Genomic DNA, 16,810 nt, shown 5'->3' on the forward strand with positions numbered 1-16,810 from the left:
AATCTTGAGTAATACGTTGCTCTGCAAGTAGACACACTGTGCCAGGTCATCAGCTACTAGAAGTTACTACCTTCAATGGAGCCTTCCCCAGTTATATCATCTTAGCATCTAGTGGGACCTACTGGGTCTCTTCACTGCAACTGGAAGAAGAGGATCCCTTGCTAACAGAGCTCTACAGCTGTTTTTGGAACTCCTTACCTGGAGCATAAAAATTCTGATCAACCAAGCTCCCACACCCAAGTATTTACTAACAGACAGAAAACCAGGAAAGAACAGTAAGAAATTATTGTTTTCTGTGTACTATGGATTTCAGTGTTTTGCCACTGCCTTATATAAAACGTCTTCTCAATACAATTAGACCCACATCTTGCTTATCTTGGATTCTAGTTCTGAATGGCAATTGTATACAATATGTTCCCACAAAACCCATACAGGAAGCAAGGGATATTTTAGGTAGCCTTAGTTCTGCTACCCAAGCAAGCTGCCAATTTTCTCTCTTAGAGCTGTCTTTGATTTCCAGTGCAAACTGAGCTGCTGAACAAGACCTACAAATGCATCAGACAAAACCACACACGAACAGTGACCGATACATTTGAACAAATTTGTTTTAAATGAGGCAATAGACAAGAGCTCTGAAAAGTAAACATAAACCCTGAAATGGTTGTTCATAGTGCTGCAGAGACAGACCGTGCTTGTTGGCAGCTTTTAAGTGAGAAGGAAAGGCAAATTGGGTGCAGACTTTTCCTTAGAGTTGGATGCAAGGCATCCAAAGTACGAGCTTATCCATTTAGGCTTGCACTTCATTTATTGATTCCTCAAATCTTTTTGAAGAGATTTTAGAGCATGCACTGGTATAAAAACTGCATACTCACTTTACATATAGCAAGAACAGCACCAGAAGGAAATACAACAGGTTGCAGCTGAATGTTAACATACCTAGTAACTGGGCTGTACTCTGCACTATTGCAGAGCAGTGCACGCTAACAAAACCCGCTATAAAACTGGTCAGACAAAACTCAGATGTTTTTAGACAGTCTTTAGTTTCTGTTGTTACAAGATGATGTATTCTTTCCTCTTGGTGTGTGTGTGGGGGTGACCTTACTGCCTCATATGTGTTCTGCCTGCAACCACCTTCTCCACTTGCTTATTACTTTAAGATCTCATATGCCCTCAATAATTATTAACAGGCGTGCAGCTCAACCTATCAACACTATATGCAGCTGGTCACAGTAGCTTGCCCAGCAGGCAAAATATTTTAACTAGTAATTAACTTCTGCAATAGTAACTAATTAGCTTCAAATCAATTACTGTAGCCAGTGGGATCTTTTGCTGTCACAGTTCAGCACTCCTGCAGATGCCGGGGTTCCTAAAGCACAGCGTATAAGCACAGATCAAGAAGGAACTTGTCAGAGACAGCACAGCTTTAGAACAGACAGATCATCTTTCCCCACCTCTGACCACTGAGATCCTGTCTCTTTACAAATGGCTTTAGCAAGTGGATTGGCATACTGAATCCCTGCCACAGATATTTTCCACAAGTAGGTTTCCCTTCAGTAAGTAAAGAAATTTCATGCATACCACTTACCTTTTTAATCCTTGCATGTCCAAAACCGTTGGGGAAAGGTGGAAAAAAACCAGAGTCTGTGCTGATGAATAACTAGAAAGCTTTTCCAAACATTACCCTCTGCTAGCACTTCAGTTCCTCAGTCATTTATAGTCCAAAGAATGAAATAGCAAGTAATGGAGAAGATCGGGAGCCGTCTGTACCTCCTCAGACACTGGAGAGAATACAGAGAAAGCACCTGGTTTTGCTTAGTTCTCTTCTGTAATTCAGCATTAAACCAATTGGAGGAGGAATGTTAAAAATGAACACTTCATTTTCTAAGTATGTTAAACAATGCAAATGGGGGCCTCAGCCTGGGACAGCTGGTTTAGATTACAAAGCTCACCAACTGGCTAGACTCCTCACAACAACCTCGAGGAGCCTGCCAGGATAAAACACTAACAGCTTGAAGGAAAGCCTCTCCCGCTGCAAACTTCACAGTTAAAAGTGCCTCAGAGCAGAGAGCACCGTTATTGGACAGAAAGCCTTATCAAGGGACTGGAAAAGGGAAGGGATTGTTTTTCTTGTTCTGAGAACAAAAAAAAAAAAAAAAAAAAGTCAGGCTTTTTGGAGGCCCTCTAGCTGGTGTCTCGGACGATGAATATGCAACACTCGCTGCTTTGTGCCAATGGCATACTGATGAAAGGTCTGACCCTCTGGGAGGTGAATAACTTGAATTCATGATGATTGCCGCTACAGGAACTATATTGCTTGGGGATTATTTGAAAACAGGAATAAACAAATTAAACGTTCAAAGGAAAACAAATGGCTAGTCTACAAACACTGGCCTTTTTTAAGCTGACCCATACTTACGGGAGCTGTTTGTGAAACTAAATATTTCTCAGAAAAGACATATCTTGCAGATCTCCAGTTATGACTGAAGAGGAAGGAAATAAAGTACTTTTTCAGGTGTTTTGCAGCTTTGCCGCAGGCAGAGCTTTAGTAGGTCAAGCAGAACATTTATGAGATGTGAGAGCTAAGCAATCAGATGCTGCAAAGATTATGCTGGATCCAAAGATGAACACTGAAATTAAATATAGACATAGACATTAAATGACTACTTTGAATTTCTGTTGAATCTTCCATTTGAGAAAACCCTTTATTCCTAAGGAACGTGAAATGTCCAACAAGATAAAAATCTATCATATAGCTCCCTGTAACAGATTGAGAGGCAGAGAAACAGAGTTGTTACAATAGATATCCATAAAACTGGCCTCTAAGTATGGATACCCAGCTTGAGATACAAAGCTTGAGCTGCCTCAGGACTAGTGAGCACCCACAAGTCCTATTCGTGCCAATGGGAAATGCAAGGATCTGTACCTCGCTAACTGGCTGTAATTGTCCAAATTTCTTTTAAAAAATGATGGCACCAGATGCTCAGTGCCATTTCTGACACTTTGTCTCTTGGTGAGTTGCTTACATCACTCGCATTGCATGGAAAATTAAACACTCCTCTAGAATTATTCAAACATTGTCAATACAGTTGCAGATAAACAAAACCCAGTTAACATTTTAAATAGACTTCCCAAAAGCTTAACAAAAGCTCACACAAGGGACTTTTGAAGAAGCTTGCTGGGTATGTTGCGAGAGGAAAGTTTTGTCATGGGTCAGAAAACTGGCAACAGAGAGAAAGCAAAGACCGGGCAAATTTTCATAGTGGCAAAAGGTTAACAGTGAGCATTCTCATTACTCTGTGAAGTCCAGTGTTTCTCAATACACTCAATGGTCTGGAGAACTAGCAAGTCTAAAAGTAGCAGTGCTTATGGTGTGTTAGGTGTGTGAAGATCTACTATGAGAAACAGCTCTACATCAAAGCAGATGCTCCGACCACCCATTTGTGTGGATGAAGAGCTTGCTTCATGCACTTGTTGATACTTCATTTGCTAATCCACTTAATTTTCCTCGCCATCACATAGTAAAAATCATTGTACGCATGCCCAGATCACCATACGACTGCAGCACTGGTCTGCTCCCGAAGAGTTGCTTCAGACTAAAGAGTTCTGGTTCATCAGCCAACTGGCAGAGGTGCTCCAGTGCTGGAGACAGGAGGTGAATCCAGACCTGACCACCTAAGGGGCTCCCTTAAGAAGGAATACTGTACAAATTTTTTGATTTCTCCTGTCTCCATCTGACAGCTGGAGTGGATAAAAAACCAGAGTATAAAAAGTGTACCAAACCACAGCTTGGGCTAGTTTACAGTGTGGTGACTTTTTTTTCCTAAATAAAAGGATTTGATGTTATGGCTAAGTGGAATTTCTGCAGTACCTTTCTGTAACTACCATTAGCCACAAAATAATGAGGTGCAGCCACACCCTTCTCGCAACTCTCTTTGATATGAAGAGTTGCATAAAGGAAGAGGTTTGTGGTACATAAACCCCCTTTTGTTCACCCTATAAAACCATGAATCATTCAACACCATGTGCTGACACCTTCATCATTTATGCTCAGGTTGGTGGCTAAACTTCAGATCTAGCAGCACTCTCACTTCAACGGTCTCAACTATCCCCCTATGTTATAAAATCTACTACTTTGTTCAGATTACCTTGATATGTTTTTTGTCTTCATGAGGAGGTGCAGAGCAGTTCTCAGCATAAAATGGGGCCCTGTTAAGTAACTGAACATGTTCCTGAAAGTTTGCTTTGTGCATAGCTAGGGTTGAAACTATATCTCTAATTACATTTAAGACTTGGATTTCAAAAATCATGTAATATATAATCATAACGGGCACATACACTATGTTGTGTAATCTTAACTCTACCCTTCCTGGATGAGATGTCCAAATGCATGAATCCCACCGTGCTCCTGCAGATAATGCACAACACTGGGTTAACAGGGACCCTTAACACTACAGAACATAATCTAATGGCTTCTGAATGCTAAGACAAAAGCTGTACAAAAGTCAGGAAACTCAGTAAGTTCACTACACTCAACATTCCTGGACAAAAAATCTGCCTTACAAAAACAAGTCCTTATCTACTAACTTTTACAACACTTCATCTCCTTTTTTAATTCTAATATTACACTTACACTTCTCCAGAACTACATCTGTCGAACACCCTTCTTTGATGTTCTTGCCATTTTTTAAAGCTCACCCTTTCTGAACTGAAGTTCTCAAGGACTTCATCAAACTGCAGGAGCAGAGTCAAATCACGCATATCTGTGTGGTGGTAGGTGTGCAAGACCAAAGTCATTCTAAGTGCCAAGTCTTAGACATCTTTTATACAGCCATACAGACTTGAATTCACTAAAGGAACTTGCCAGGAGGCGACACTTTAAGGCCCTATATGCCCAAGCTTTAGATGCTTAAAGCACCCATTTTGCTCCTACCAAACCTTACAGAATCAAAATTTCTACCAGCAAAACTGGTGAAACACATAGAGCACAACTGCTGGGCATTTGCAGATACACTTGCATTTTAATAGCACCTAAGCTCCATGAGGTTCACAAATTGGACATTTGCCTGACTGTAGAGATTGATCTAAGTGTTCTTGGAGACTGCCAAATAAGCAAGCTTTAGATATTGTCACATGTTGATATAACACACGACAGACAGTGATTTGCAATAGACACATCTCACCCTACTGCCACATGAATAGATTTAAACACATGGGAAACTTGGTCTCAAACACCAATTCTGCCTGAAAAAAAAGAGTAGGACTTGTTTCTTCCACCTCCCAGGAAAGAACTTAATTGCAAATTCTCGGCATTTGGGGAGGGCTTCCTTGCCTTTTTCAAAGATAGACTACTTCACACAGCAGCTGAAGTCTGCTTCATTCAGTGTCTGAATTGTTATGGCCATCTCATAACATGATCGATGCAATAACCTGTTCCAGATGGCTCAGGCCAGAAGCTTCAGCAGCACAGTCCCACGTGTATTTTCCTTTCCTAGCCAAACATAACACAAGCAAGAATTAACAGTGAAAATTAACATATGTAATTGTAAAAACATCACTAGTGCTAACTAAAATGTACTCGGCGTGTAGTCTCCAAGATATCATGTGTTGATCTGCAGCTCACACTATTGTTTTTAGGAAGGAGAAAGTATAACAGTTCCTGTTGTGCCTGAGTCCCCTGGGGCTCAATTGCCTCAACATGGCACAGTTACCACCAAAAAAGAGCTAATACAGCATCTGTCCCTTCCTTCCTGTATGGGGATGTCACTTATCTAAAGCATGCATTCCTTTGGGATGGCAATACCACCGACAGTATCACTGCTTTCCAGGAACAGTAAGCAGAGTGCCATTGTAATGTTGTAGCAGATGGTCTCAGAGGACCCTACCAGATGGACCACACAATTAAAAGTTCTTGGTTTTCTTTATCTAACTCTACATCTTATAGTCGTTACTATCTTTAAAGGTCTGTGGTCACTCGGATACTGGTTTCTAACAGCACAATTTCTTTTAGGAAAGAAGTTATCAGTTGAAAACCCAGGCACCACTGGGTCCATTCTGAAATGTCACAACACTAAACATGGACTAGCATCTGACTCCACTTTATTGTCTTGAAATCATTAATCAACCTATTAAATGAAGAATAGTAGAATAGAATCTAGCAGGTACATACCAAACAGCTTAAACTTGTGCTCAATGAAATGCATCTGCTGTAAGACAAAATTATTTCAAGTATATTACCTTTAGTGAGATCCAGATTGATAGCCATGATCACCTCTTTAGCTGCAGCATCTTCTAGGAAGGACACCTGAGGCAAAAAAAGAGTAATATTCTTGCAAGAATGCTTCAGCATGGTTCAGGGTTTCTTTTTTTCTCCAACAAAGGTAAGGTAAGAAAACAAATGAAAAGCTTTTTATAACTTACCCAGCAAAAGTACAGAACCTTTCTCAGGAGTATTGGTGCATGGAACAACTCTCAGCATGTCCCTTCCTATTACTATGAATTTCCAACAGTGTACAACATTCTTGAATTTTCAATCCTTAAACGCATCTGGCATTTATGCTTTTAAAACTATTTTCCCATAAGAAGTGCATAAAACATCTTGCTATATCTAAAGACAAAAGATCTTGAGAGGTCACACCTTCCCCTTGAGTTAATGTGAGTATCCAAGATGATGATGCCCCAGCCACCGTTAATACTTACACTTTTTTCCCCTGTTGAATCTCACCCTTGAGCATAGCTCTGGTAACTGCAATTCACATTTTGCCTGAAACTGGACAGATACTTCAGTTTGGTTTTGTTTATTTTAGAAGACTGACATGCACATAAGCTAGGCTGCCACCTTTTCTCCTCTGCTTTTTTGTGGTTGAAAACAATGCTCTTTAATCCTGCGACAAGATGTTTATCAGCTTCCTCGAATAACAAATGTAAATCATTTATGGCCAATTTCAGCTAAGAATTACTTTCCATAAATAAAGACCTTAAATTCTTAATACTTCTGGACCAAGACTAAAGTCCGCTTCACTATTTGAGCAAACCAACATTCAGTCTTCACAAGTACCTGGGATACGTAAACTGTTGGTCTCCAACTACAACCAGACAGAAGTATGTACTAAAACCTCCCCTAGAACTATTCTGGATGGATTTATTTTATGCTTAAATGCCTCAAGACCGCAGTGTGTTTTGCAGTTTCGCAACTTCTTTACTAACCTGCGCACCACACCGTACATGCTGGGCACATCCATAGCACAACAGCACCAAGCCGCACGTTACAGCAGCTGGCTGGAGACAGTAGTTCACCCTTCCAGGACAACCTGGCAGTGTTCCCCATCTGCTGGGGCATGTGTACTAGGAAAACACCAGACCCACCAATGCTTCCTCCTGTCCCAGGTACTTTATTTCCATCACGTGGAATTTACATTTTGGCCAAGGTTTTGGTTTTTTTCCCCCAGATTCAGTTGAGCATCCTTTCTCCCTTCTGTTTGTCCTTTTTTTTTTTTTCTCCTTTTTTTCCTTTTTGATATTTCTTTCAGTCTGCTTATGCAATTCACTTTGTTTTTATCCAAACCAACCAAAAGAATACTCTTTGTACCATCAAGAATATTCTGCATTTTCCATCAAACATTTCAGGTTTTGAGCAAGCCCAAACAAGTCTGTGAAAATGCCATCTCTCAATGGGGATGTTTGGATGTTCACAAGTATGTGCACTATTTTTGTAAGGGCACCTGCCAGAACCCTGCTGATGAATCCAGAGCAGAAAAATACTTGACATCAGCCTGCTCTTCCAGAGCTCCTTTCTTTCCAAGTGGTGAAAAACATTCCCTTTTAAAACATGCTTCACTCTTATAGGTGCACATATAAGCAAAGGCTTCTGGTTTCTTCTTCCAATAAAAATATCAGCAAAGATGCCCATGTTTTTGGATCTTTTCCTTATCTTGTGATTTCCAGGGTTGTATGTTAGACAAATATAGGAGTGGCAGAAAGTTTCCATATGAGGAGAGGGATAATTTTGACTATTTTGTACTTACTCAACTGCTTTCCTAACACCAGAAGACATTTATAAACTTTTTTTCCCATTTAGAAAATACTACACTTAATTTACTTATTCCTGTAGCAGGGATTATACCATTTCACAATTTACCTGTTTAGTTTTGGGGTTTTACAAGTTAACCATGCTGTTTGGAAATAAACTGGCTACAAAAATGGGTGATAAAAGTTATGTGTGTTGTCTATTTGTTTTCAGACTCATTATTCACTGCTGTGCAGCAATGAGGGCTGCTACAAGGAAGTGATTCAGAATGCTATAGGCAGCAATTCCACTGAGCAGGGGATGTACTGCTGTTTGCTAGTTCTGCTGTACGTGTGCTGCAGTGCTCACAAAGTCTGGCATAAGGATGCAGTTTACAGCAGATTATTTCTTTCTTTTTAATCTGTTGGCTTTTGCTTTGCTTGTGCTCGTTTTCAGTACTGGGAGTTCCCCCTGCAGAAGCAGCCTGGCTCTTCCCAGGGGCTCCAGTCTGTTTGGGTGCTGTAGGGGACCAGAACCTCAAGTAGCCACATGAAAAGTCAGTGGAACTGGACCCATCTCCCAACAGAGGCACTTGTACTGCTAACAAAGCCCATAGCTGGAGCCTGACAAAGCAATCAGTCCCCATTTCATCCACTGTTTCAAAGCAAAATTCAAGAAGCTGAAGTTGTGCCAGATGAAGAAAATAGAAAGGAAAAAAACCTCTGACAGGTTAAACGTAAAAACCAGAAAAGCAGGCCAAGAAAGTTTGAGAAACAAATCGTAAGAGGCATAAAAGCTAATAATAAATTCTTTTTCAGACACACCAAGAGCAGGAAAACTGCCAAACAGTCTGCAAAGCCAACAGATGAACAAGGTATAAAAATAGTACTTAGAAAAGATAAAATCATAGTAGAAAGTTAAGTGATTCTTTTTCATCTCTGTTTGCTAGAGAAACTTCAAGAGATTCCCATAGTGGAATTGAAAAAAACCCCAAAAAACCAAACAAACCAGAAGAACTAAAAACAAACAAAAAAATCATACTTGCAAGGATCTGCCTAAAATTGAAGTGCCAGCAGGAGAGGTTGTGAAACAAATCAAGAAAACTAAAGTAACAATTCATCAGAACTCACTTGACATTTAGAAATTAAGCGTTTTAAGTGAATTAAATGTAAAGGTATGTAACAGCTGAATTATTTATCATAACTGTAATCTCTCACAACATGTCCTTAGTAACAGAAAAAGAGAAGGTACCAAATAAGATACTGTATTTAATAGGTTTCCATATAATGCTTAATAAAATACAGAGCAGTAAATCCAATGTATCAGGCAAATCAGTAGCACAGCACAGGAGACTTAGTGTTGGTGGTTTAGGCATGCATTTTCTTGGAGATTGTCCTTAACAACTACGTATCTCAGAAAACTAGCTCTGATCCATGGTATACAGACTTCGTTTTACATTTACTCTCTTACTCCATGCAGTGAAACTAGCTCCAGTCAACTCCTAACTAGCATCTGTAAATAGCAAACATGAAATTTTTCCAGCATACACTTGGGAATTCAGGTATAATACTATTTCTTTCTACGTCTAGGATTTAATATACAGCCTTTGTGGCCACCCTTGGTAGCCCAAAAAAGGGACCACGGAACAGGCACTGAAGCAGAGTTATGTGTGGCTAAGACTCCCAGCAATCTTGGCACTAACACATGCCATTAGGAGGTCTGCTGAGACACCTTTAGAAGACCATGGAGGGGAGAAAGAGAGAAGGACCCAAGAAGGTAAGTCCAACTGCTTTTTGAAGTGCAACTTTTCAACACTAAACCCATCTCCTCTCCTCTGTACTCTTATTTTTGGTAGCAGTCATAGATGCATCAGTAGCCTGGGCAACTAGGGGACTCTGGGCCAAGCACAAGGTCAAGACCACGTCACTGTGACAGAGCACACATAACCTTCATCCTGTGAGTTACAGGCTCAATTTGGCCTCTCACCAGAGTTTTGTTTATACCTCCTGAACTGGAAGGTTGGCCCTTCAGGTTTTGATCAATTGCGATGATTTCTGACGTTTCCCTATTCCTTTCTAGTTTCTAATGAAAACCTTTTCTTGAACTAGATTTACTAGTCACATTTCGCTGGGGCAGTGCAGGCTTCAGGTTGCCCACAAAGCATCTGTTAAAAGTACCAGTACGAGGAATTTGGAACTACTTATCGAGTTCAGGAGAAGTACATGGCAGCCAGAGTGCTGAGGGCTCCCAGTCCAAGTAGGCAGGTTCTGGGCAGCACCCCACAATCATCATTCTGTCAAGAGCCCAGTGAAGACAGAGGTACCATCCACAAGACCTCTGTCTGCAGATGGCACTCTGCAGGTCCTTGATCCCGAGTCCTCTGCAGACAATGTGCTATTCAGAGTCTGGGTTTGGGTCCAGACAGATCTGGCAAGCCTAGTTATGACTCATTGGTTTTCTTTAGAATCCTGTACTCCTCAAATTTTTGTAGTTTCATAATAAGCCTCCTCTAAGTTAGCTGAAAACTGTTAAACATCTGTTCCTGCTCCTATTGTCAAAAATAAAGCAGTCTTCTGTTTGCCTTCATTTTTATTGGCACCCACTACTTGAGCATACAGAGCAAAACTCAGTCTAAATATTTTCCAATTCTATTTCCAGAATAAGTTTCAGTTTTGATGACTATTTTTCAGTGCTCCAGTCTACCATTCAAGCCACTTTCTTTACTATAGTTTTACTCCTGGTACAGTTTGTTGTTGAAACCATGGTATGGCATGTAAACCAAAACATACGGACGCACCAGAATCAACTCTGTGATTTTCTTGTAATTCTGAAAACACCCTGTTATTACAAACAAAAGCATCGCTCAAATACCTTAATACCTTATAACAATAGAGAAAACTGCTGCAGGAGACAGGGAAACATTTTTACATAAAGATTAATTTTACAACCAGCATTTCATGTGGTTGGCTCCCCCTATGACTAGCTGAATCCTTTATTTCTCTTTCTATAGGCAGTTTCTCAGACACCTGCACCTGAAAGTGTTCAGGGTCACTCTCATGGTCACTACTTACTCTCCTGAGAAATACCGTTTGCAGCTCTCTTCTTTTATACATGTTCCCATTTAGGAACTAATATTCCTATCTACCTCACTTTATTTGCTTAAAACTGCTACTGCCTCTTACTGCTCTGTTTACATCCAGTTGCCACTTTGCTGCTTAAATATATTTTTACTGATAATACTATATTTACTGTTCAGGAACCATGATTCTGGGTACCTAAGTAGTATAATTCAGGGTACCTCTATTTAGCAGAGTAAATCCAGTTGCCTCTGCCAAACTTAACATGGGCTTCTGTCTGTCTGGGCAGCATCGAAAGGTCAAATTCTCAAAACCTTAGTGTGTCCTTAGCTCCCTACTCCCTAATTTACAAAAGTTTAGATTTGAAGCATTATAACTCTTGGCTTCCTATTCTCAGAGGGTTGCGATTAGCAGTGCTTTCCATTCTAGGCAGTCAGGGGCTACAACCAGTCTGCTTTTACTAGGTCAAGATCAATCATCCAGCTTTGCTTGCCTGATAGAACAGCCTTTGCAGATAGCTGCCAAATGACAAAATACACACTATCTTGACTGTGTTATGTGCTTCTTTTCCCTGAGCCCTTGACTATTAATTATTCCATCAACAACTATTAGATATGAAGGGGATGCGCTACAGTGATGGCCAATAGTTTCTATTTCATAGTGACATAATAGTTCCTAGCTGCCTCAAATCTGTAAAATCTCTTTGGTTTGTGCCCCAAACCTGGTCGTGCTGCAATTCAACCCATCTTGCATAACCATCTTGAAATTCACTGGAGGGATATACAGGCAACATCTGACGTTGCAAATTAAAACCTTAGGGATAAGCATGCAGAAGTATTGCCAGGATTCCTCTTACCTTCGTGATACTGGTTGATATTCAGTGTCCAGACGGCTCTCTGAAGAGTTAGGTTTCCTTTACACAGAGACAGGAAAACATTCTAGGTTGCTTGTACAGCAAGAAACAGCCGTCCTCACTTTGTTAACAAACACACAAAATATGCATAAGCAGTCCGTTTCCCTGATATCATTGCTCTGTAATCTGTCAGTGTTTTTTGAAACGACACATGTGAAAGGGCTTCTAAATTCTGATCTGTCAATCATTAACAAAAACCTCTAATAATAGTTGACCGTAACCCAAATACTATAATCCTTTCCCACTATTCCCACAGACTAATACATCTTAAATGGTTCTCTCACTAAAACAAATGGTTAATTGCAAGCATTGAAAACTAGGTTGAGCCACAGGGAATTATGATTTCTGGTCTATTCCCTGTCAAACTCCACATACAATTTCTTTCACTCATACAATTCCCACTCAGTACACATGCAAAACTGTTTGCTGCTGACAAGTTCAGCAGCCGTGTGAAGAAGTGAGACTAAACGGCAACACGGCTTTCTTAGGAACAAGAACGGTCTTCTCAAAGCCTGAGGCATATAGTCAGGGCTGTTAAAAGGCAAGCATGCAACCTCTAGCTGTATTTTTCTGGGGATGAGCAGAAGACCACAGCCTGTCTCACACGCTTCAGTAGAAGCAAATGTACTAACAAAAGTGAAGCCGGGAAGGTTTTGATGCAAGACATACAACAAATCCTCTTTTCTTAAATATATAATTGTTTTTATTACTGTTGCGGGAAGATGTAGGAAGAAAACTCTCACATTGCACACACCAAATGATATTCGTTATTTTTGGTTTTGTCTTGATACTGAGAAATGGTAAATACATTCAGAAAGACATTTTCTAGCCTTGGTGGCAAAGAACACCCTTTTCTTCAGGAAAACACACCCTCACCTTCAAATTTTCTGCTGTCAGATGCACATTTTAGTTAGATTTCAGCAAAGGAGTATGGATGCCAGGAAATCCATTTTATCTCACCTGCTTGCAGGAAGCGCATAGTCTCCTTTTTTCAACAGGCTAGGTTAAAGTTTAACTCACATAAGCATACAGGCCCTAAAAGACATATGTGATTGACCTACTCAAATATACGCCCCGTACAAACATTATAGCTGGGTTTCACTATTGTGCATTAATGTGTCTTCAGTCAGGGAGGAAATCTGTTTTCCCACGTGTTTGCTAGTTTGACTTATTTTCACACCTTCATGAAACATGTTAACTCCTCTGTTGCCACTGACTCTGCACATAGCAGCGAACCATAAAAATACTTAAGAGAACCTGGGAATATATTCCCCATATGTTCCTTGAGAGCAGGGAGTGCAAGTCCCAAGATAGGCTGGGTCTTGCCAAAGCAAAGCTGGACTCCATTAGAATACACCGCACTAGCAGATGATTAAGCACTCCTGTGTACACACATGCTTCCTTCCCGGCTCTCTTCCACCTGGCTGGGCATTAGAAGCACAATCTGAGATTGTACATGTTTTAGGATTGTAGGAGAAAAAAAAAAAATTATACTCATGTCTCCATAACTCCAAGGGAAATATGTTTATACTCCTAATATTTGACGGCAAATAGACAGTTTGAGGAAGACTAGCTATATGCAGTAAGATCCAAAGTCTGTCAGTCACTTAACGAAAAGGCAAGTTTTTTCTCCCAGTATAAATCAAAACAAGAACCCAAGGGGATCCTTCCTCTACAATCTCAGGTAAGGAACCCAGCTCGGGCCACAGCTTCTGTCGTTGAATAAGAAGCTGCAGCCATCTTTTCTTTACCGATTTAGGGCAAAATTCTGGCAGAATGGAACACTGCTACAGAGGTTTGTGCAGCTGCTGCCATTGATGACCATAAACTGCCTATTGAAAATGTGGTTACCTGGGCTGGTGTCAGTGTCTGCGGCTCAGATCAGCTGGCGCGTGGCTGAACGGTCGTGAAGGCATAACCTTAGCTGTGACATTTCCTCATTTGTATATACAGTGAAGTTCCTTCAAGCTTGAGAAGATGTTGAGTTTGACCTTTTTAAAAATGTGGTAAAGCTCCAGTCCCTATTAACAGATGCTGTATCTTTACAATAGGAATTATTCTTTTGAGTATAACGAACAGTTCTGAATTTTTCTGGGTAATCAATGTTAAATTTGATCAACATGTATATGTATTAAATTTATCAGATTAATTTATTCTCACTTCACTGAAAAACAAGTCTTCTGGGACCATGCTACTACTTTCATGTTTTCCTTGACTGCTGTGTTTTTCTAATCTACCTAATAAATAATGACAGAAATAGAGCAAACCATCTCTGATGTTCCATCACACCTTTTTTACCTTGAACTTTTGACTTCCTGTGGATTTGCATCTTTTAACAATTTAAAATGTCACTATTTTCAGCTGCAAACTCCACAACTACATGCAAACATTTGAAAGACATTCTTATCTCTAGTTAGATGATCTAGCAGCATACGTGCTCAGCTTCTGCAACCACAAGAGCCACCCCAGCTGTGATACTATGACATTTGCAATAATTTACAGTTCTAGGAGGAACTCTAGAGTACATTCACACTGGAAGAAAATACCACTGCAGTGGTAATAAGCATGAAACAGAATTGGCAGAAGCAAACTTTAAAAAAAGGAGATTTTCTTTCTGGGTGTAACATTCCACATAGCCAGAACTATGAGTAGCAAGGAAGCTGCATCCTTGAAGCGGGAAACATCTGTGTATCATACCCAATGAGACCAATCCAAACAAAACCCCCAACAACAACATCCCTCAAACAACAAACCCCCAAACAACCCAAGGAGTAAAAGAACTCAAAATGGCTACAAAATGTTTTCAGTCTGCTTAAGAGGCCTGGGAAACATTTTTGGTGTTAATAATGGGTACTCACAGTAGTATTAGCTGGCCAACACAGACCAAAAAAAGGTTAACCTTTCCAAAGGCAGTTTGGCACAGACTGCCAGAAACTGGAGTGCAAGCAATACTAATTTTAAAATCTAATCTGAGAAGCTGTTTAACGGCTATCATATCTACAAGGGTAAGGAAAGATTAATTCACTATCAGTGCCCAAGGATGATGTACAACTTCTGTGAACATTTAAAAAGAAATCTGACTTAAACAGCAATGCCACAAGCTCAATAAGGTGGCACAGAATGACACCAAATTACTTGTTATGGGCACTTACTGAATAATAAATGCCCCTTTTAATATGTGTGTGTGTGTATATCTGAAAAAGAACAGTTATCTTCCAGTTGTTATTTCCTACAAGGAAAACAAGCCTTTAATCACTTGATAACATTTTCCTCTGCTTGGCAAAATAAGTTTGAGAGTTTTAGCAGCATGGCTGAACTCCCAAATTTGGAATAAGTTTGTCCAAATTAGCCTTTCAACAGATCAGCAAACAACTGCTGAAAATTCTTGCACACTTACGCTGATAACATGTTTTAATGACTACTTGCTACTATATGTATTTCAGAATTTGATAGGTGATGCTTTCAGATACTGAAATTTAGAATGCCATACTCTTCTATAAGCTTGAGACAAACACAGAGTCTAAGACTCAGTGTTGCTACTACTGTAAACAACATGCCACGTACAAATTACTTTTCCTTTGAATAAAATGGCAGCAGCTGTCTATTTCTTTATTTTTTTATTGAAGACCGGTTTCTATACTTAAGCTTTGCAGGGCTGCAAATAAATTCAGCAGTATATAATGGCACAACACAAGAGAACAAAAATTGTAGGGTGGTAATTCTTATACACTATTTTCTAAGAAAGCTGATTAGAAGATTTCCACCTGAAAGATAACTACTCAAGGTAACAAACAAATTTACTGGAAAAGGGAAAAAGAAAAAAAAAAAAAAGACCCAAAATAAAACAAATACAGTGGTTTTAATTTCTTAAGCCTTACTGCTACCACTGCCATATATGCGAATATACATATATGTATTTAAAAAAATACATAAAATATGACAGAAGTATATTGACACAGACTACTTTGGTTTGAATGTGTAGATTAATCGAGTCTAGATAAATTGACTTCTCTCTGAAAGAATGCACGAAGCTGTTACCCCTGCTATTTCCACAGTATACTAATACCTCTCCATATTAAACAAGTGTTTTTATTTTCTCTTCAAGTATGTGACAAAAAAAAAAATCTTAATTTTTTTCTAGTTATAGCTACTTCCAAACTGGGAGTGTTTGGGAGGATGCAACATCAAATTTACAAATATGTCTGATTAAACAACTTAAGAACATTATTCTTGAACTTTTATACGATAATGTGGCAATAAAGTCATCAAAACTGGCAGGAAGAAGACATCAAGGCTTAAAATTGCAAGGCTTTCGTGAGGTGAAAATATTTACAAGGCAAGAATCTTCCATTCTGTCTTTTCCACTTCAGTCAGCCACTGCTATATATATTCCAGCTAGCCTACCTTATCAGTAACTATGCAAAATGGGTCAAGAACATATATAAGAAGCAATAATAGAATGCAGACTGGGAACTGATGATTGTTAAACAATTTTTTTCTACCCTGGTCACCACAATGTGACAAATTACATGACTGACTAACTGGTTTCATGCAGGAGAGTTTAATTAAAAAAAAACAAAACCCACACACACCAAAATCCCCACACACTCTGTATTCTTTTACAGTAAATTAGAAAGTTCAACCAGTTACTTCCTTTGCATAGAATGCAGGATGAGCAAACAACTGCAAAAAATGAGTCTAAAGTATGTAAAGCCTGCAAAATTAATTCCTTACTAGAACTGTTACTTGTTACACTGAAGATAACTGACAGCTTGCTAAACCAAAACTAGGACCACCATTCTCTTTTTTTCCTTGCAA

The 16,810-nt window shown here is 39.6% G+C and overlaps 1 protein-coding gene across 1 annotated transcript in view; it reads right to left on the minus strand.

Moving 5' to 3' along the window:
- Positions 1-15,801, minus strand: part of FBLN5 (fibulin 5) — a 64,441-nt gene extending 48,640 nt beyond the window's left edge. The window contains exon 1 of the mRNA XM_080396732.1: positions 1,586-15,801. Coding sequence (XP_080252858.1) covers positions 1,586-1,602 — 17 coding nt within the window. The 5' untranslated portion in view covers positions 1,603-15,801. The remainder of the gene's footprint in view (positions 1-1,585) is intronic.
- Between the last annotated feature and the right edge of the window lie 1,009 nt (positions 15,802-16,810).

Source organism: Falco punctatus (genome assembly GCF_963210335.1).
Source record: "Falco punctatus genome assembly, chromosome: 7".
NCBI lineage: Eukaryota > Metazoa > Chordata > Aves > Falconiformes > Falconidae > Falco > Falco punctatus.